The 22,773-nt window shown below is 42.8% G+C and overlaps 1 protein-coding gene across 4 annotated transcripts; it reads left to right on the top strand.

The window, feature by feature from the left end:
- Positions 1-8,577: 8,577 nt before the first annotated feature.
- On the top strand, positions 8,578-16,135 carry LOC124487476. Of its 4 annotated transcripts, none has more exons than XR_006958388.1 (2): positions 8,578-13,840; positions 14,788-16,135. XR_006958388.1 is itself a non-coding variant. In XM_047049844.1 (2 exons), exon 2 carries the CDS (start codon positions 10,456-10,458, stop codon positions 11,833-11,835), a length of 1,380 nt encoding a protein of 459 aa, XP_046905800.1. In that variant the 5' UTR covers positions 8,578-8,895; positions 10,424-10,455; the 3' UTR covers positions 11,836-14,113. The 4 variants fall into 4 exon arrangements, 3 of the variants coding, with proteins under 3 accessions (XP_046905800.1, XP_046905798.1, XP_046905799.1); XM_047049844.1 differs by lacking the exon at positions 14,788-16,135 and having other exon boundaries at positions 8,578-8,895; positions 10,424-14,113; XM_047049842.1 differs by lacking the exon at positions 14,788-16,135 and having other exon boundaries at positions 8,578-8,895; positions 10,171-14,113.
- Positions 16,136-22,773: the final 6,638 nt, after the last annotated feature.

The raw sequence follows: 22,773 nt of genomic DNA, 5'->3' as shown, positions 1-22,773 counted from the left end.
CATCCATTTGTTTATTGCCAACAGGCAGTTGGTAATGGAATTGATGGCCGTTGCATCGTTGGGTTCAGTGGATATATATAGCTGTGTGTCATCCGCATAGCTATGGAAATCTATGTTATGTTCTCTGATTATGTCGCCAAGTGGTAACATATAAAGAAAAAAAAGTAATGGACCCAAGCAACTTCCTTGAGCAACTCCGTAGCAGTTCTCATGTTTCTTGGACCTATGGTCTCCTAAACTAACATAAAACTTCCTTCCTGTGATATATGATTTTATCCAGTTCAATACACTATCCGTGAACCCAATAAGCTTTTCCAGGATTAGGATGTTGTGATCAATGGTATCAAATGCTGCACTGAGATCTAGCAGGTTAAGGATAGAGACTTTATTTGCATCAGAATTTAGTCTGAGGTCGCTAATTATTTTAGTCAGAGCAGTTTCAGTACTGTGATATTTCCTGAAACCTGACTGCGAGACTTCCAGGATGTTATTTTCTTCAAGAAAATAATTTAATTGGACTAAAACGATCTTTTCCAGTACTTTACTAATAAATTGAAGGTTTGATATTGGTCTGTAATTTGCAAGTAGACTGTTATCCAATTTGGGTTTCTTTAATAGGGGCTTTACAACAGCTGTTTTGAAGGCATCTGGGAAGACGCCAGTTCTAAGGGATGTGTTTATAATCTCTAGCACCGGACCTGAGACACTATCAAACACTCGCTTAAAGAATGTTGTGGGTATAAGATCAATATCTGAGGTTGTGGAGTTAGATTCGCTGACAATTTTGGAAAGTTCACTAAGTGTGATACAGGTAAATGTGCTCATGGTTATGTTGCAGAATCTACTGATGTCAGTTTCGACCCCACTATTAATAATACTAGCTCTGATCAAAGTTATTTTGTTCTTGAAGAACAAAGCAAGCTCTTCACATTTAACTGCTGAGGATGGGGCTGGGACAGGGACAGTGTTTAGCAGCTGGTCAATGGTGGAGAAAAGAACCCGGGAATTTCTGGCATTTTCTGTAATAATGTTGGAGAAATATTCTCTCCTTGCTAGCAATCATGATTAGTTGGCTCATATAGAGCAAATTGTTCAGAACATTTCATCATAGCTGTATCGTCTAAATTTCTTCTTTGGACTAAGAATTCTTCTGTGTTTTTTGTTAGGATAATTTCCACATTAAAAAGTATATAATGATGGTCTGAGAGGGGTAGATCAGTTATCTAAATAATATTGATATTTAGTCCAGTTGTTATCACTAGATCTAGTGTATTTCCATGCTGGTGTGTTGGGTCTGTTTTGTGTTGAGTTAGATCGAAACTGTCGAGGAGATTTAAGAGCTCAATAGTTCTTGGGTCTGCTTTTTTATTTACTTGGATATTTAAGTCTCCGTTTAAAACTACTTTGTCATATCTAGTGACACATGGTGATAATAATTCAGAGAATTCTTGTATGAATATTGGCGAGTGCTTGGGTGGCCGATATATAATAACAAAAAGTATTGATTCAGTTTTGAGCTCTATAGCAAGATATTCATATGATGTGAATTCACCTAGCTCAGTAATTTTGAACAAAAGTTTAGAGGAGAAAATAGCTGCGACTCCTCCACCTTTTTTTGATTTCCTAGAAACTTGGTGAAAGCTGTAATCGGGCGGACACGCTTCTATAAGAGTTGCTGTTGCCGTATCATTGTTTAGCCAGGTTACTGTTAGACAGATGCAGTCTAAGTTTTTTTCTTTGATCAGATCATTAACTACAAATGATTTGTTATTTAGTGATCTAACATTTAGAAGGGCCAGTTTCATCTGTGGGGTATTAACAGATAAAACAGGGGTTGATAAATCTGTTGGAAGAATATGGATAGTTCTGTGACTTCTGTTGGAGTCTCTTTTGGACCTATTTAGGGTGAGGTGGTACGTGCAGGGAGTAGCCCAGGACAGAGGTCAGCTAAGTCTGAGAAACAGCCCCAGTAAGGAAATAGTTCAAGGTTGAGACATTGTTGTTGTCCCATATTCAGTTATGGGACAATAACTACTTTGTGGTTCACTCACCCCTCCCGTTAGAATGTTCTTACCATCAGGAAGCCAGGTCAGGATGAGCTGATAGCGTGTTCCCCTAGTTATAACGACCCTGGTATCATAGGAACCCAACAAATAGAGCGGATACATCTGGTTGTCTTGAACAAGTATGTGTTGTCTGAATAGTGCCAAGATATTTGTGTGACGTAGGTAGGACTGTATAAAAGTACTTGTCTATTGATGACATGGCATGACTTCTCTGGCTAGAGAAGTTCCGCGTGTGTTCCCAAAGAGCCTATGCAATAAAGACGAAAACATTTACGTATAATCAACTTCCTCGACTCCTAAGCCTGTTATTCTTACAACATTAAGAACCACTTTTGAGCCTCCAACACTTCTAACACTAGTTTCAGGTTTGTAACCATGCATTTTACCATGCCATTTTCTGTTTGTGATGATGACCGGTATGTCTAATGAAATAGCATGGTGGCTGTCCTAGCGTAGCTTTTCTTTGGGAAAGTCTATAGCTGTGTCTACTACTGCGCACTTGTGCACTTCAAGCACTAACTTTCAGTGCTTAGGGCGCTTCACTCACAAAACCTGCAGAATTCAGTGCACTGAAAGTACCCGGATGGCGCACTGCAAACGGTCCAAAAAAACTGTGTACAACGATGGACACTACTCGCCCTAAACAGTCGCCATCTTGGCTACGTAGCGGAAAAGGAGGAGCCCTTTCGGCAGCTTTTTCCACTTGAGTGGAGAAGCGCGTTCATTTTGGCAGGTTTTGCGGGTGTCGCGAGCAGATTTGCGTCCGTCACTTCCACCAAGTGTTTAACGTAAGTGTTCCATTTGAGACAGCACTTATCAACAACGGAGTGTACTGAATATGTAAGTGCAATGTTTTGCAGTGCACTGTATTGCAGTGTACTTTGTAAAGTGCGCGGTAGTAGACACAGCATATGTCACTGAGCTGTTCCATCACAAGGGAATTCATCCGGGGGGTGCAGATCTGTGCAGGGCCCATGTCCTTGCAGGAGGCTGTTTGAATGTTCGTTCTGTTCCATGGGAGGTTGTTTGGGATGCGTCAGTCAGCTTAGACACAACAGGGATAGGGAGAGAAACTTGATTTGTGGTCAGGAGCACGTGACTGATGTTTGCTGTTAGTAGTCGAGATCCTCGACGGTTTGGGTGGAGTCCGTCAGCTTGAAAACGGTCTGCACAGTTCCAGAACACATTGAAACTATCGATAAATCTCAGTTTGTGTGCCAGACAGACAGATGCCAACCATGTGTTGAAAGATTATAGTCGACTAAAGGCTTCTTTTCCTCTGCGAAGGCATGCAATCGGTCCACTGATGAATACATCTTGATATCTGTTGAGTGTGTTCAGCAGCTGGGTGAAATATTTTTTAAGTATCTCAGTGCCAGTTTTCTTGTGTACGACATCAAATGAGCCAGTGTGGATGATAATCTTAGGGTTGTTTGGTTTATTTAACAAGGGCTACAAATTAATAATTTCACAGCTCTACAAACCAGGGGCCTCATGTATAAACGTTGCATACACACAAAAATCTTGCCTAAGCTTCACGCACACTTTGTAATGTATAAAGATTTGACGTGAGAATGTGCGGACCGTCCGCAAAGTCTTGTCTGGCTCTGTAACATGGTGAATTCTAACTGAAAAGTGCCGAAACTCTAGCCTGGTCCTAACCAGACTCTCGTACATTTCATTTGTTCAGAGAGTCTGGCCTCGCTCCATTGACAAGCGTTGACTTCCTTGTAGGCGGGTACTGTTTAAAACTATAGACCAATTATTTGTTTGTAATCATTCGGGATGCGCGCGCAACGTGGTTGAAGAAAACCGGGAAAGGATAGCATTTTAAATAGCAAAAAGACCACACGGATAATACAAATAGTTAGATTTTAAAAGACCTAAAAGGTCGAGGAGGACAGCCTTTAAGAAAGAAAGTGATTACCAATTGATCTTTCGCATCAGAATTTTGATTTGGGTCATGAAAGTCTTGAAATTTGAGTGAGATTGTCGCCCGGTACAGACCGCATAGTCGAACGGCAACCATGTCTTCCATGGTTCCACGTCATGTCACAAAGTTCATCATTTTATAGTTTTAAATTCAATTTTACATCTAAAAAGTCAAGCAAAGCAGCTTTCAAGAGATATGCAAATTCTGCTTTTAGCCAGTTCGTCCGATTATTTTTCTGATTTCTTTAAACTCGCAATCTGAGTGAGACTGCGTCCCCGTTACACTGTTTAGATGTTAGCCTCAGTCAGACTCACTCACTGGCAGTGTGCACGATGTTGTATTTCACTCCATTATACACCAGAAACGTCAGGGAGGACTGCCTAATGTAGATACGAGCCTGATGAAGATAGTCAGCATCTCGGATTTCTTTAACCGAACCTGTTTCATTCGTAATTTGCCTGAGAAAGCGACATCCGTTAGCCAGGCTACTTTAGCCCGGCTAGTTTAGCCCGATCACTTGGTCAGGCTATTTTAGGGTATCGGCGTCAAGTGACTTTTGTGCATAGACAAGTGAAACATAAATGTATTTGTCCAAAGGCCTCAAAAAGTTAATATCAAGCCCTGCAATCCAGTGATATATGATAACCTGATCGACACTCCAAGTGTAATAGACCGGGGAGAAGTTCGTCTTTTGCAACCGACATGCGCAGTTGAGCCTGCTTGACAGTTGTGTGACAGGGTGATAATTGGTCTATTGGATCTGCCCAGAGCCACTCTGAGCTACCATAACCAATCGTTAGCGTTCGCCTCAGCCATTTCCTTCACCACTACTGTAACAGAGCTAGCTGCCGTAGTTGGAAAATCAAACTGTTCCCGAACCCCATGGGGAGGAGGGCCACAACATCATGGCCAACAACAAAACTCAGCAAAACTTGCTCCGGCTTTAGCTGCTGGATATTCGGCAGCGTTGCCAGAACGGACCGAATGGCTTCGCTCGCATCTTTCTCCGCCGCCATTACGGAACTACAACACAAACTAGCGCACAACATCAACGTCATCGTTCTCAGCCACTCCCTCTGTTCGCTGATTGGCCGGTTAAAAATGTACCTGCAAAATCTGACTTACGTACTGAATGGCCAGACCGAGTACAGAAGCAAAATCAAAATTGAGCGGACGTACGTAGGACGGCAGAGCCAGGCTACCGAAACTCACCAAACATTACAAAATAAAGTTACCACTACTACGTTTGTGACGTTGACTATTCAAAAAACATAAAAATAAAAGTTTGATCATTAATGTGGATGATCACATCAAAATGCCAAAACGGTAAATGCTATTTAGCCTTCTGTTTAATCCGCCGCCACTTAATAATTTCTGTTAAACTTGAGGGTATCAAACAAAGTACAAAATCACTCAGAAAATGCATGTCACTCTAACCCTATAGGTGCCATGCTGTTACGATGCGCCACCACTCGTTTCTTAATTTAAAGATTTACATCGAACCATTTATTCTTAATTTCTGCCATGGTCCGGTTCTCCCAACACAGCATTTAGGGCCCTATAATAATAATAATTTAATAGTAATAATATAGTAATAATAAAGTTTTTATTTGGAATGCACTTGACATTGAGCTAGATCTCAAAGTGCTACAGGTTAAAAACAAGAAATGGCACTAAAAGTGACAGTTTTCCACTCAGCCGACTTTCTTTTGTCGCTAATACCTGATGACAGGCCGCCAAACAGGACACATTTTCTCGCCTCCACCTCTGTTGTCAGAACCTCGATCTCAAAGTCTGTGAGTTTTTTCTTTTTAGCGTGTTTAGCCATTTTACCATATTTCTTCAAATAACGTTCATTTTTGGTGCAGCGTTTATTCGAGGGCGGCGTTTATTCGAATAAATACGGTAATTCTAACAAAGAAATTACCTCAGGAGCGCATTTATAGTCCATCTGCATATTCATTTATGGGAGGAAGCAAGGCGGGGTCAGTGGCTCGTTCACATGTGGTCAATCTCATGTTGATTGTGATTTATAAAGGAAAGGTGCGCAGACCTAGTCTGGCTCTGCCCTCCTACGTACTTCCGCTCAATTTGGATTTTGCTTCTGTACTAGGTCTGGGAGTTTGACTTTGAAGTCGGTTTTCAGAAACAAAGGTCCAATCAGCGAACAGAGGGAGTGGCTGAGAACGATGACGTTAATGTCGTGCACTACTTTGAGTAGTTCAGTAATGGTGGCGGAGAAAGATGCGAGCGAAGCTATTCTGCGGTTGTGGCAACACTGCCGAATATCCATAAATTAAAGCCGGAGCAAGAACATTCCTTGCTGAGTTTTGTTGGTGGCCATGATGTTGTGACCCTCCTCCCCACGGGGGTCGGGAAAAGTTTGATTTTCCAGCTACGGCAGCTAGCTCCGTTATGGTAGTGGTGAAGTAGCAGGCTAGCGCAGACCTGGCGTACGACCAGTTTTATGCATGTGAATATTTCTGTGCGTAGGTACTATTCGAGTTTTGGCCGTACGCCATCTTCTGGTATGCAAGCTGCGCAATCCTTTATACATGAGGCCCCAGGTGTCGGACTCGGCACACAAGTCAGAATTAAGGTAGGCTAAGAAAACATTACAAAACTAAAACAGGGGTCTGCAACCTTCTCTATCAAAAGAGCCATTTTAGCCCCTCTCCCATGACAGAATTTTTTTCTGGAGCCGCAAAGCTTATTTTACCCCTAAAATGAAGATAACATTAGCCTATAGCCTACATGTAGGTAATATATATGTGGCGGGGTGCTTATGACTACGCCACTCTCACAAATGGGGTGAGAGACCCTCAGTCGAGAATACTGTAACTTAAGGCTAGGTTCCCTACACATGTCCTGTCCAATCTAATGAAATGTTAGAGGCGGTGGTATAAAAAATATATACAAAGTTTATTACATCCAGTATTATCAGACAGTAGGCTCTATGAAAATAACAAACACTTAAGGGTAGGGGCGTGCTTGTGGGCCTACTACTCTTAAGCCTAGAATGGCTGGTTGGTTGAACTCCCAAATTGAGGACAACTAAATATTACAGCAACCAGTAGACATTACCTAAATAACACTCCAGTGTTTCCCACAGATTAGAAATCTAGTTGTGGCGGGGAGGGGGGTGGGGGGTTGGGGTTGTCAGACCGGGGGGGGGGGGTCGTAATAATTCCTTCGTTAATAATTCGTTACACAGTTAATTTGTTAATAATATGTTACATTAAATATTAATCCAAAATGAAAGAAAGAAACCAAACCACCTCAAAGAAACCAAAACATGGGAAAAACAGTGGCAGTCGCTCCACACTACTGACATTTGTCCACCATCAACGTTCACCTGAGGAGACCACCCAGAGCCAATGCCTAAAGCATTAGGTAAAACCGCCTAGCCACTAATTGCCTCCGGTACACAATTTAAACCTTTGTGGGCCTTATTAAGGAAGCAGCACATCAGCTGTGGGCGGCCTAAAAGCTCCTGGGTCCTAAAGCTACCCGGTTATATATAAAACCCGGTTATATATAAAAGAACTATAGTTTGTTGCATTTATTAAATGATAGAACTACACAAAGAAAAAGGGTTACATTTTATTGCTGGTTTTACCTGTTATAATGTAGAGAAACAAACTAGCTGCCACAAACTAACAACAGTGAGTTTACAGACTTAATCCACTTCATGAAAGTACTGGTATGTTAGCTCCGACCAGCTTTCAGCTGCAGTTCCAAAACTGCTCTTTTTCGTTCATCTCCAGCTTTGTACTTTTCAGCAAATGCTGCGTGTTTGTTCTGGAAATGTATTTTAACATTATTTTGTGTTGTTTGATCATTTCTCGCCACATATCAAGCATTCAGATAAGCCAGCAGATGAACGTGAAACAAATACAACTGTCCACGCAGAATTAAACTCCCAGCTAAGTTAATTGCCCTTACGTTGCCGCAACGTCATTCGATGACCAACATGCGTTGGTCTTTGGCGACGTTGCGGCAACGTGGGAAGTGAAAGACGCCAGTTGGTAACAGCAACGTCACAACATAACGTTGCCAGTCCGTAACCGCGACGTCCTAGCAACGTAATTTTGTGACGTTGCCAGTCTGTAACCGCAATCTCCTGGCAACGTAATTTTGTGACGTTGCCAGTCCGTAACTGCGACGTTAATTAAGTAACCTATATTTCTCAATTCTACTTATTTTATATTGGGGCGGTTCATATGCAGTCATTTGCCCAAAATGCTACTTGTTATTGTATTGGGGTGGGCCAGAAATCACCCTATAGTTGGATATATGCTTGTTGGGGTCACATCAGGGCAAGGCCCCAGTTTAGGGCATAGGGCAGGGTGGAAAGCACTAGGCTGTGCTCGAGAAATATAGATGAGTCACGATGTTGCTGTGCTCAGGCCCCGTAGTCAATTATGGGACAAGCACTTGGCTGTTCCAGCTCAAACTTCCTGTGTTAGAAATGTTCTTTCCCAAGTGTAGTTAAGGAGCTGTATGCTTCACACAGATAAGCAAGGTCAGGTTGACATGGAGTCTATTCCCCTAGATAGAGATGACCCTGGACTCATGACAACCGATAAATAAACAGACCAGTGTCTGTTTAAGATTGACCAACACGTATTGATGAGATGATGCCAACAGTTATTTGTGTGACGTGTATGAACTGTATAAAAGACCTGGAGGAAATGGAGGAGGCAGAACTTCTCGGCTGAGAAGCTCTAGCAAATGTGAAACCCAGAGAGAACCTTTGTAATAAAGCATACCTTTGTAATCCGAACTCCTCGACTCAAAGCCTATTATTCTTGATCGATAAGAACCACTTCAGAAGCCTCCCACAAAACTGGTGAAGCCCGACGAGATTCATAAGAGATCTACATTTGGACTGAGGTAGGCAATTAAAAAACCTGTAAACCTGACAAATGCCTAGATACGAATTTTGAACTGATTAAAGTGAGAAGGCTGAGAAAGAGGAGGAAGTCGGTTACAAACGTTGAGTTACAATAGGATACCTGTATGTATCCCTGAATGAAAGGATAATGAATGTAAATGTTTTCTTGCTAAAGCTTTCAAAACTATCGTATCCGGTAAGGGGTAGCTAGGGGGATATCCGGCGATTCCTATGAGATAGAGTTGCCCCCAAGGTGCAAAAAACAATTTATGGCCCAGTAAAAAGATATTCGAGTAAACTGAGTAACCATAACTTTTAGAAACCTTGATTTAAACTGGTAATAGTCAAGGGTTCGGGCAATCGGGTTGGTCAACAAATGATCTCAATACGTGTGTAATGACTGGAGTTGTTGTTACGCTACAAAACAAGGCTTTTGGAAAAATCATGTTAGCCAAAGATGTTAAAAATTCGACGAGCATTTGCGTGACTAACCTTTTCAACAGACCTCAGAAACAAATTATACTTTGTAAAATATCTATGTCCTGTCTAGTTTTCACTAAATAACAACAAAGTGACAGCAAAGAGAAAGCTGCAGCTATTTCTTTAGTCGAAAGTAAATTAGGACTCATGACCCGTATGATTTATCTTAAGACGTGCTGGATAAACTAACAGTAGATGGATATCTGTAGATAATATAGATAATGCAAATATTGTGTTCTGGTAATATAAAGCTGAGACAGTAAGGTCCTGCGTACTGCCTACACTTCTCGAGACAGCTGTGTTTACAAAAGCTGCCTCGGAGGGACAGGCAGGGAAGGACTAAGTCTCCGTTAGAAAAAAGCTATAACGTGTATAGGATGGAGTCAGATAAACGATAAGTTTGAGAACACACATGATCCTGAAGCAAACCAGAGAAATTGAGCCTGAAATGTGGGAATTCGCGGCTATTGCGCAACTGTTCCAGATGAGGGCTCGAGAGGTGCGTTGTAAGGGAGGGGCTGAGCAAGGGTTTTCAGAGTGAAGGCGTCGCCCAAGTAATGTGTGTATATCATAACTATGATAAAGAGGTTGAATTAATGAAGAATGTTATAATTCTAAGAGAACAATAATTTAACTATTTGATAGTAAATTTGAAAGACATGTTTTATAAACCTAATCAAGAAGGTTCCAATGAATAAAATGATCAAAGTAAACTGCAAAAATAAAGACAGAAAGCAAATTTGGGAACAAATGTGGTAAAAAGTATTTTACATGCTGTTCTCTGAACATTACAGACGCTGATCCGGGCATTTGGACCCCTGTTGTTTGAAAAAACTGAGAAAGAGGATTAGAAATAACACTGTTGACTGTAATAAAAATGAAAAAGGGAAACCTATGAGCGTGTCTCCATTTACTGTCAGCTGTATATTTGCCTCGTTCAACAAACTCATTTACATTCACACATAAAGTATAAAAGGAGAATACAGGAATGAATGTATGCAAGTGGCATATGTATATAAACTGGCCAGTAACACTCATATCCTTAAGTTTAGATCTGCCTGTTCCATCCCAAACGCATCATGAGTGTGCCAAAAAGACCGACAGAGGGAGGAGCCAGAGCTATCCTGTCGCCTGACCAGACCGTGCCAGCTGGGCCTCCGCGCGTGACCGCCCAGGAGGTCCGCAGCCTCCAACATCCTCTTCTCCTCGAGATGAACAGGAAATGGGCCAAGCGCACTGCCAAGATGACACCGTCATTGGCGGAGCACGGGACCTTCGATCTAAGCCTCTGCAACGACATGAGGGTCCTGGTCGCCAATCACGGCCATTCTGGATCGGTCAAGGAAAAACTCAGAAAGCAGAAGGAGGAAGCTGGAGTTCTGAAGCTGTACGAACAACAAGGACAGAACTATTGTGACACAGTTAAGGCTTGCCTGCTCGCAGCCAAAACTGATCACAGGACTCTAGATAGAGCCTCCCCTCCCCCATATGATAAAGAGAAGAGCAGCTCTGCCCCACCCAGAAATACCTTGTATACGGGTGAGGCAGAGAACCCAAGGTCTTCATCCATCTTCATGGCCCGGTCCACGAGCCCAGCCCCTCCCCGTGCCCAGAGCCCCGTCCATCCCCTCCCAAGCAGAGAAGCGGGCCAGGGAAGGCCAGTCCGCGACAGATGGCCTCCTTCATACTATCAAGCCCCCATCCTGGTCAGAGGAGATCAGATGTACTATGTGCCCTGGATGACAATGGACATGACAGGACTAATTACTCGGCTCCCTAATCCATATGAGGGAGCGAGTAGGTGGATTAAGGCGTTTGAGCAAGAGACACTAGGCCACAATATCTCCATAGGAGACATAAAAATGATTCTTGGGCGTACCTTGGGGGCGGGAGGCTTGAGTGACGTCATGCACTCACGACACCTGGCAGATGTCCTAAGTTCACATGTAGAAGATGAAAATCTTTTCAATGGAATTCGCACCGAAGTCTGGGAGAATCTGAGAACCCTTTTCCCGGACCGGGTCAGACTGGACATGCTCATTGGGGAGACAATTGAACCATCTGAGCCACCAATGGCGTTCATCCACAAAACCTTGGGAAATTGGAGACCTGAACTGGGAAAAAATCCAGAAGAAGCGGTCCTGCAACAAGCCATGTTTCGACAAGGGGTCGTTCAAGGCCTGTCAGAGACTGTTCAGGGGCGGTTAGGAGACAAAGTGAGTCTCTATTCCATGCCGTTTGCCCAGTTCTGCAAACACATCACCCATGCAGTGTTAAGGGAAAGGAAAAATGAAAACAAAAGGCTGCAGAGTGACCGAGAGGACGTGCGGAAGCTGAACAAACTCCAACTCAAGTCCGGCCTACAAGCAGTACTCATGACTCCCCCTGGGGGCTACAGTCAAAACAGGCAGTGGGGGAGCAAGCCAGAAGTGCTGGCGCTGGGCCTAGTTTCCCAGTAGCCGCTCCCCTCCAAGAAATGATGAAAGAAGCAGGAGTCACCTCTCTACAGGCCAAACTGAAATGGACTGAGGGGGGGGAGAAAGCATTCACGGATATCAAACTGAGTCTACAACAGGCACCAGCTCTGGCCCTCCCGAACTACAAGAAACCCTTCTTCCTGTATGTATCCAACCGCACACACCACGCCACTGCAATGCTGAAACAGTCCACCAGAGGAGGGCTGTTCAGGTGGACTGACACCAGTTGAGGCAGCCTTGCCGCCATGCTATCAAGGTTTAGCCGCAATACACCACATGTATGAGAAGGCATCAACACTCACTTTGGGCTATCCAATCACAATTTACATACACCACAAAATTGCAAATCTTGTTGAACGGGGTACATTTCTGCTGACAGAGTCAGGAGTTATGTCACAATGTTGCGAGACCCAGACGGCTTGAAAGCCGGATAGGCAGTGGTGAGGCTAGAAGAACAGGGGGTGTTCGCTACACTAAAAGAAGAGGTAAAAATATTATAAATATGTGCAGGAATATGAAGAATTTAGGCTGTCACTAACTAACACATTTTTTCTGTCCCCCAGGAATCGCATAGATAAGAACTATGTGATGGGGGGAAGGGGGGATAGGAAAAATGTGGACAATGGTCTCAGAAACCGAGGCAATTTTAAATCGATAATTTATTTGATAGATAAGCAAAGCACACCCTAAGTAACATCTATAATTTTGATAGTGTAACCCTTAGACTATGGTGAAGCTTTTTTGTTGAAGTTGTTTTGTAGGAATACGAGTAAGAAGGAGGAGAGAATGAGCCTTGGAGAAACCAACCAGTATCCAGCCTGGTTGCCGAGTCTCCAGTAAAGGCGACCGGGGGAAAAGTCAACACCCTCGTGTAGAAACACTGCCTGATCACAGGGTCACGATGATGGGTTAACCATGTGGTCCATCTGGAATCACCATTATAAATCCCACATCAGACTTGGTCACACCTATAACACCTATTGACTCTGATTCTGATCTCCTGTACTGATCCCTGATACAGTACAGGACAGTGCTGTCCTAAAAGCAAAGCGCACAAATGACGTTGGTTAACTCTCAGCCCTCGAACTGGGCCTGAGACTGAGGTTGAGAGCTTCCTGCTCGTGCCTCAGAAGTCAAGGTTGTGCTTAAGACCAAGGACCAAATCCAGGGCCCGAAGTTACCAAGCCACCCTGGACAACGGCGAACAGTCACTCAAAACCTGCTCGATCAGAAAATGAAACTCAACCGCCGAACAACAACAATCCCTTCTTGGTTGCGTTCCAACTGGGAAGAAGGGGGGTGAGTGGAACGGGGACACATGAGGTGGATGCAACAGTAATTTTGTCATTTGAAATGTGAAACTAAAGTAATTGTTAACAACATGCATAGGTGGTTTAGGTTGATAGAACCAGGGTTTATTGATGACATTAACAATGTTTGTTGGCTCTGAGTTAACACCTCCCAGAGTCCACTGCCCTTGCATGGAGAACAACTGGCGAGTGGCAGAGGAAAGTAGGGTTTGGTGATGTATATACTACACCCACATTGTTCCTGATGAAGTTTCACAAAAGCTATGACTAAACTAAACATCCTAAGCTTGAAGCTGTTATGATTGTATACCAATCTCTCTGTCCCGGTTTCTATAAAACTCACCTCCACTATGATGACAGAGTGCCGACTAATGCACCAAGATCATCTAACAGAATAAGACTCTCCCCTGGCCACAGAAGTATCCTGTTCCTTGACTGTATCTAATTCCAGGAGAAATTAAAACCAGATCCAGGGGTGGAGCCAGAGAAGGTTCACCAAAGAGGGCCACTACCAGAGGCCATCAAACCTCCAACAGCCCCGCCAGTGAACCCGATGGCGCCATTACTCGTGCAGCCGCTAAGAGACGTGCAGCTGAGCGAGCAGGGGACGATCCTGGCCGACTCCACACCCACACCGCAGAATCCCCTTCCCGAGCAAACCGCTCGGTGAGGGAGAGGTAGGTGGGTTGACACAAGATGTTTTAGGAGAAGGGGGGAGCAAAGCAGAGTTCATTGCAATATGTATAGCACAAGTAATTGCCCATGCAATGCCAGCAACTAACACATTAGAGAATTTCGAGGCTGAAATAAAGGTTGCACCAGACCATCTGTACATAGGGATAAGGAATGTCTGGATGGTCATTACCGAGAAGAGGTGTGGTTTGGAACATGTAGGAACTCGAAGGCTGGCCATGGTCAACTGTCTAGACGGTGCATGTTCAGCGGCAGGATCAACATGGCAGATAGGTACAGGTGAACCCAAGCTAAACCAAGCAGCAGAGAAACTCGAGGAGGCTCCTCGCAAGAGGCGGGCTTTCACATCTGACGTTACAATCGATGCCATAGGTCAGCCAAGTGGGGTGCCCAATGACTTTAAAGCTAGAAATAAGGTGGCTTAAGGGTTTGAGTCCATCTTACCCTGGATAACGGTAAATAAGAACACTGAATGGACCCAGGCTCTCACCGCCCTGGGACAGCAGCTGTCAGCAACATCAGCAATGACCTGGCATAATCGTCAGGTATTGGACTGGCTGCTGGCCGAGCGTGGGGGGGTTTGCACTCTGATTGGACAGGTATGTTGCACATTTATACCGAATAACACTGCCCCTACAGGACGATTCACACAAGCCATGTCTGACTTAAAAGCACTGAGAGAGGAGATGAAGGCTAATGCAGGACACGAAACTGAATAGTTTGAATTCGACAGACAAAGCTTGGGAGATTGGGGGTTTAGCTGTGTGAGGATAGGGATAGCTGTGCTACTAACCTTATTGGCCATAGTATTGATCCTCTGCTGTTCCATACCCATTTTCCGGTCTCGTGTCAAAACCCACTATGCCTTCCCAATGGTAGCAGAGAAGGGGGAGTTGGATGACTCACAACCTCTTTTTCTGCTCAAAAACAGGCTTCCCTCCCCTGATTTATATCCTGTGCCTGGCTGGGTCCAGGGGGGTCAGGGAGGGGAGGGTCACAGTGGCTGAATGATGTTCAGACCAGACCACACCAGGCGCCGACGAATCAATCGAGCCGCTTCAAGGTCGTGGAACATCACTCAATGAGTATACTAAGCACATAATTTGTTTATTTTTTGAGTTTGATTTCTTTTAAAAAGTATAATTGAGTGATGTTTATGTGATTCATTAATCTTGTGTATAGTTGTTGAAGGTTTGTGGAGGACTGCCCTCCCAAACCCATTTATGTTAAAATGACGGCCATCCATGGTTTCTCCCCAAAAGAATATGGCCTAAAAAACGCCAGGGGGAGTTTTACTCCAAGATTTTTGAGCCACAGCGGAACAAAGGCAATTCTGAACGAATATCTAGGCACTGCATATGTTGTAACTGTTGTATGTGGACTTGATGTTTGATTGTATACCAACGTGTTTTTGAGAAACTGTTTGAAAATCTGGGGTATTTTGTCAAGCCATGGAAAGGAGGGGGATCTATATACTCACACATATTGCAAGCTTACAACCATATGAGTAGACTGAACCGAGGCACCCTTAAAAATGGAAACCTTATTGCACAACATGAATCTGGACAGTTCCACTGCAGACAAACACTAGCATATTTCTTAAACCATATACTCATGAATAAAAAATAAAAAAATGTAAATAATTTTTTCTTCTGTAAGGTTTGTTTTTTTCAATGTTTAAATGTTTTAAGGTTCTCCGGCAATAGATTTCTGACGTAGTATAAGGGTTTTTGACCCTTATAAGGGGGGATCTGTGGTGGGCCAGAAATCACCCTATAGTTGGATATATGCTTGTTGGGGTCACATCAGGGCAAGGCCCCAGTTTAGGGCATAGAGCAGGGTGGAAAGCACTAGGCTGTGCTCGAGAAATATAGATGAGTCACGATGTTGTTGTGCTCAGGCCCCGTAGTCAATTATGGGACAAGCACTTGGCTGTTCCAGCTCAAACTTCCTGTGTTAGAAATGTTCTTTCCCAAGAGTGTAGTTAGGGAGCTGTATGCTTCACACAGATAAGCAAGGTCAGGTTGACATGGAGTTTGTTCCCTTAGATAGAGATGACCCTTGACTCATGACAACCGATAAATAAACAGACCAGTGTCTGTTTAAGATTGACCAACACGTATTGATGAGATGATGCCAAGAGTTATTTGTGTGACGTGTATGAACTGTATAAAAGACCTGGAGGAAATGGAGGAGGCAGAACTTCTCGGCTGAGAAGCTCTAGCAAATGTGAAACCCAGAGAGAACCTTTGTAATAAAGCATACCTTCGTAATCCGAACTCCTCGACTCACAGCCTATTATTTTTGATCGATAAGAACCACTTCAGAAGCCTTCCACAGTATAATAACCTAGGGACTTCTTCCAGACAGAACGTTCCCTTTAAGCCTTGTAAGCCTACTATGACAGCTCCCTCATCCACCACTTCATCAACATGAAATGACACGCCATGATTGACGTGAACGATAGGCTACGTAGGTCGAGGTCCTTTTTTAGACCTTTACAGACACCCTCTAAACACATGTAAATTTACTTTTTTGACATTGTTTTAAATAAATTGCCAACTATTAATCAATACATTACCCAGTAGCCTAACTTTTTAACATGGTTGTGTCGGGTAAATGGAGGAGATGTAGGCTAGCCTATGGATTTAGGTTTGTTTTGCAATTGTAAACTACTGTTAACAACTATATAGCTATGATAATTATACTCTGATAATTTTGATTGAGATAGGCCTATCCCTGATGCCTAATCATTTGAAATCACAATTTATGCTAGCCATAGGCTACGTTTAACATGGCCTGTATCAAATCATTGTTCATCATAATTTAATGCATTAGGCTAAATGTTGTAGCCTGTGTAGGCTATTTAACTTGATTTTCTATCAATGTTGAACATATTGAACTGATGAGAACAAGAAAATGAGAATATCCGTGGTAAATCATCGTTTTCCCGTTGTGTCAGTGTTACAGGAAGGTCTGGTTAAGCACCAAGTCACTATAAGCCTGACAGATAGCCTGCCCCAGACCAGATTAGTTTTGCAGCCTAAGTTGCCATAGTAACAGAGTTTGAACTACGTTGAGCTAGCTTTATGGAACCGAATGAACTAGAAATGAGTCTGACTAACTGACATAAGTCTGACTTATTCGGTAAACTTGCTTTATGGAACAGGCCTCTAGCCTTTATGTCCATAGTATTAGCATTTTGATATTACAGTTTCTTTCAGTCGCTTTGGTAAATTTCTCAGATCAGAATTGAAATTCTCAAAACAGTAAGTGCATTTCTCAAAATAATTTGTACAAATAGCAAAATACCATGGATTACCTGCAAAAGCCAGTCTCTTGCTCAAAATCGTTAGTTCATCTCTCAAAAGTAAATATTTGTGTCAATGAACATGTCAGTGCCATCAGAATGAATAGTCATTGTGTACGGATAAGACAGTCAAATTGCTTAGCCATGTTGTCAATATAACAGTGTTTTCCGGAGGGATGTTTTGATTTAAACCATGGCTAAAGTTTTGATGATAGTTATTGTAAATTGTAGGTTGTTGGAGTTTGATTGCAAGAGACTGGACAACATTCACATACTTTTATTGTTTGTACTGTAATTTGTTGACAGACCATGTCATTGCGATCCCCTAATCTCCTCAGGGAAAACTGTACATACAGTGCTGTAGGAATTACAGTGCAGTCTTCCTACACCTCCTGACGTTTCTGTTGGGCCACAAATTCTCATCCACATCACAACAAATATCTTCCCTTGCGATGCAGCATGGAAAGAATCTTTTAGAGTGTCTTATCTCATCAGAATAGCGCATATGTCCTCTGCCTCTTCTGCCTCTTCCTCTGTTTTGCATCCCAACTCCTCCGCCACGCAGGGGCGGATCTAGAAAAGTTTTCATGGGGTGGCAAGAGGGTGGCAGGAGATTTTGAGGGGTGGCACCCCCGTGGCATATATGCTGATTCAAACGCAGTCATATTAATTAATGTTTATTTGGAATCAATGTTTATTTGGAATGCCCCCAAATTAAGGAATTTTAACTCAAAAAACATAATGCTACATTACTATGGCACATTATTTAAGCCTCAAATCAAAGATATTGCGGAAACACTGAACACAAATTTCAAAAGTGTTTTCATTGATTTATTGGCTAATCCATAATAAACTGTATCATCAAACCAAAGTTTGGACAACTTGGCGGCTAGTAGTAGAAGAATGTGCCACAAGTTTGTATGGTCCATTTTGACAAAAATGTTGAAGAAACACTGAAAATGGTCTGAATTCAAATGGCTGCTAGATTTTTTCGGTATTCAGGCTGTCAACTCTTTTACCCCGGTCCCTAAATATGACACGGAGCCTGAACAAAGTTACAAATATGAATGTCTGTTGAATCGCGAATATAAAACTGATTTAATCTCGGTCTCAGTCGGCGCAGTGGGGAGGGTGATTGGAGTCGTTTAGTGCTGCATTCACTTGCAGTGGGATATTAGCAGGCCCAAAATTCGCGAGCGAATTACGTTTTCCGAAAACCCGTGGAATTTCAAATAGAATGTATTGGTCTGAGGCAAAATATAAATAAGCTTGTCAACTCATATTATGTCTGTATTCTTTTCGAAATGTTTAACCTGTCTTAAGAGAGACCATTTCCACCAGTGTAGGTAGTAGCCTAGGTCTGTGATAGCAATCAAAGGAAGTCTGTCAACCCTGAAGCTGATAGAGTAACGTTTACGTTAGACTATAGCCAATATGAAAACGTTGGTAAAACATTCTCAGATTCAGCCCTGAAGAATTTACACGAAAACACTTATCAACCAAAATTACAGGAATAGACAGGGACAGTGAGTGTTCAGGCGATCTTTATGAGGATGGATCAATACTTTTCTGCAAAGTCTGTCAACATTCAATCGACCATAGCCTATTCCGCGTCAAATTGTTGTGGAACATCTTCGGTCGCTCCGACAAAGAACAGGAAGGCTATCGTAATTCAGCAGTTCTTTTGTCTGAATAACCGCAGATTTTTTTTTTTTTAATCTGCAGATTTTTTTGGGCTTGTATAGAAATTCGCTCTCTCAAACGTACGAGTGGGTAGGGGGGTTTGAGTCGTGTAGTGCTGCATTCACTTGCACTGGGATACTAGAAATTCGCTGTGGCAAATGTCCAACTCGGCGGAGTGGGGAGGGGGGTGGAGTCGTCTCATGCTGCATTCGCTTGCAGTCGGATATTAGAAATTCGCTCTCGCAAATGTCAGATGAGCCACGACTTTACTTTGTTTTCAAAGCTGCCAACCGGGGTGGCAAGGCTATTTTTAGGGTGGCAGTTGCCACCCCATGCCACCCTGGTAGATCCGCCCCTGCCTCCACACAGCCTCACTTCTTTTACTCTTCTTCTTCTCTCTGGCTGTTGACCCTGTCCATTTCCTTATCCTTCCATTGTCAGACATTGTAACATTGTGTTGTGCTCCAGTTATATGTACTTGCAAGTTGATGGTTCATGAGATTCAGCTGGTTCAATATTCACCTGGGACCAATTCAGGACAGATTTAGATAAAAGTCTACTGGAAATGTATAGAAATATGCTTTTGACATATTATGACGACTTGTTCAACCATTTTGCAAGTAATGACGTATGCAATTAAATAATGCTTAAATGTTGTGGGGGGTGAGACTATTCAACAGAAAACCATTATAATACATTTTGATCAAAATGACAAAAGCAATTGATAATGTAGGAAACAGTATAGAATTGTACAATATCATTTGCATGGATGTACCAAAGCATTTGCAACTTGTTCAAAGAAATGAGAAACTGCTTTTTTGATGTGCTCAAGTGACACAATGATGGGAAGATTGAACACGTAGTTTTGAAAATTTAAATTCTGATCTGAGAAATGTACCAAAGCGACGGCCCCACAGCGTAGCGTCGCACGTGTGATTCTGAACATTCCAACTGACTATTTTCCGATAAACAAAAACGATATGACAAACGCTATAGTATGGCTTCAAAATGTACAATTAGTAGGCTAACAAGTAACACTAACAAGTAGTAGCATTGGTACAAATATTATGCTAGGTTGCTAGGTAACGGAAACTAATTAAACCTACTTAGCTTCCATTTTTGAAAAATAACTCACTCCGGTGGATGCGTCGGAAATAAATTGGAAGAATTAGTAACAATTTTATAGACGTCATTGCTGTGCATGCCATGACCGACTGTGATCAAAACGTGATCAGCCACGCGCTAGCCCCAGTCTTTGAAAATTCAGGGCTAAATATTTGGGGACAAGGTTTTCTAACAGTTCTGAACGTTTATTTTAACTGATTCTTTTGTGGGTGATTTGTGAGACGCTAAACTTTGATAAGATGTATGCATTTTCAGTATTTCAACATATCTTTCTGGAGGGTTTAACCTAGCTAGCGAAATCCACTATATCACCATAAATGGACTAAGAGAAAATACTACAGACAGTGGAATCATTGAGCAAAATCAGAAATGTATTGATGAAATACAATCAAATTACAGTTTTTTTGTATCAAAGCAAACATATGTTACTGTGTGGTACAGAGTGGACCCAAACGCAGCACAGATACAAGTAGGTGTTTTATTCGGTGTAGTCCTGAGTTGTGGTTTGGTTAGATGAATCAGCGGGTTAGCAGGCAGACAGGGACTGGGTTCTCGGATGATGATCCTGGGCACAAAGAAAACGGGTTAACAAAAGGCAAGTGAATCAAGCAATGCTTGAGGGTCAAAAGCGCATACTACCACAGTAGCTGTGACAACGATCTGACGAGGAGTCATGGGCGGCACCAGGGAGGGGCTTAAGAATGACCAAAGCACCCCCATAGCACCCCCAGAAATATTTTTTGGAATCAATTATATTCAGGCTGAATTCTATGGAAGCCCTAAACAGCATGGTGAAAAAAAAAGAAGAAAAAACTGTTCGTTATTTCGATTGTCATCAACTTGTATAAGACGTCTGATGTGGCATTCACGTGAATTGTAACCACGCTCTCGTGCTTTTCATTCATAAAGCATAAAGATGGAGCGGTTCCTTCTGCCAGTGCCAAGTAAGCGATCTCGAAATTCTGATTTAGTTAGAGCTAATGAAACTGAGAGTATACATCTACCTCAACCCAAGGTTGACAACAGTTCAGATGTTAATTGTATTGAGTCTGACACAGAGCAGGCCGTTGATACGTTTGCCGGGGATGCAGGGACGGCAGTTAGCACAACGGCCAGTTCCATTAACATTAGCATCACAAGTTCAAGTATTAACGGACCTATCATGGATTTAAGCCAGAAACCAGATGAAGGAACAAGACGCCCTATCCGTAAATACCCAGCCCAGATGTTTGGAAACCAGCAAAGAAGCTTCCAGTCTAGATGGTTTGACCAGTTTGACTGGCTTGAGTATTCTGTTGAAAAGGATGCAGCATTTAGCTTTTCATGCAGGCATTTTGCAGCAGCGGTTGGTGGCCATGGTCTCCGTCTAGAGCCATCCTTCACAAATTCTGGATTCCAGAACTGGCGTAAAGCACAGCAGAGTTTTAAAGCCCATAATGCTAGTGCTGCACACAAGTTTTCCATGGAGGCATGGTGTGAATTTAAGCAGAGGGTGAAAGATGGCTCAAAAATACTTAACATTATTAATAAGGGACATAGTAAAGTGGTCGAAGAAAATCGTCGCTATATGAAGGCTGTGGTGGAGAGTTTGCGCTACACGGCATGTCAATGCATTGCTCAGCGTGGCCACAGAGAGGATGAGCACTCCACGAACAGGGGAAACTTTGTCAAACTCCTCAATGTTATCAGTATGTTTGACAAAACTGTTGCGAAAAAGATAGCTGAAAGTCCGTCAAACGCAAAATACACACACCACGAAGTGCAAAATGAGATAATCACTATAATGGCTGATATGATAAGAAAACAGATCAGCGATGAAGTGGGAGATGCTGGTTATTTTGCCTTAATTGTCGACGAAATTAAAGACATTAGCAAAAAAGAGCAGATTTCTGTAGTAATCCGCTACCTACATGCTGGGAATGTGATGGAGGAGTTTTTAAACTTTACGCCAGCTGAGGGATTGGAACGCCGATTCACTTCTACGGTCTATTAAAACAACTCTCAGTCAATGCAACATTGATGTCAACGCCTGCATTGGCCAATGCTATGATGGAGCTGCGGTGATGTCGGGGTGCAACAACGGGGTGCAGGAAAAGAGGTGCCTCAAGCATTATACGTGCACTGTCATGCACATAGACTTAATCTTGTTATAGTAGACTGTGTACGAAATATCCAGCCTGCTGCTGAGTTTTTCAAGATTGTACAAATGCCCTACAATTTTTTTTCTGGTTCAGTGGTCCATGACATTTTCAATAAAAACAGAAGGAGCTTGAACCATCTGAACAGCCAGTCGAGTTGAAGAAACTTAGTGAAACACGTTGGGCATGTCAGCACTCTGCATTGTGGGCAATTACAAAATCACTCCCTGCCATTCTGGCCACTTTGCAGGATGTTCGAGTACAAACAAATGCGAGGCGAAAAATAGATGCCAGGGCAATGCAGGGTCTTATCGACTAAAAGTTTGTTTTGCGCCTCATTTTATTTGAGAACATTTTCCGGATCACCAAATTTGCTTCAGACCAGCTGCTGTCACCCAACCTCGACATCTCATCAGCAAGTGATCTGATCCAATCTGTCGTCACAGCGCTCTCTGAAAAACGTTCTGAGGAATATTGGAGCGATATACAAAACCGTGCAAATGAACTGTGTGCCAAGGTTGGCCTAGCATCGGGGAGCATATCACCACAAAGGAGAGATGCCCGACCACAAAGCCAGCGACTGAAGGACTTTATCGTTGAGGCTCCTATACACCGCGCTCGCAACTCTGATGATCTGCGCACCGACTGCTTCTATCAAGTT

The sequence above is a fragment of the Hypomesus transpacificus genome, chromosome 26 (genome assembly GCF_021917145.1).
Source record: "Hypomesus transpacificus isolate Combined female chromosome 26, fHypTra1, whole genome shotgun sequence".
Taxonomy (NCBI): domain Eukaryota; kingdom Metazoa; phylum Chordata; class Actinopteri; order Osmeriformes; family Osmeridae; genus Hypomesus; species Hypomesus transpacificus.
The sequence above is the reverse complement of the archived record's forward strand: the minus strand, read 5'-3'. Positions and strand labels throughout refer to the sequence as shown.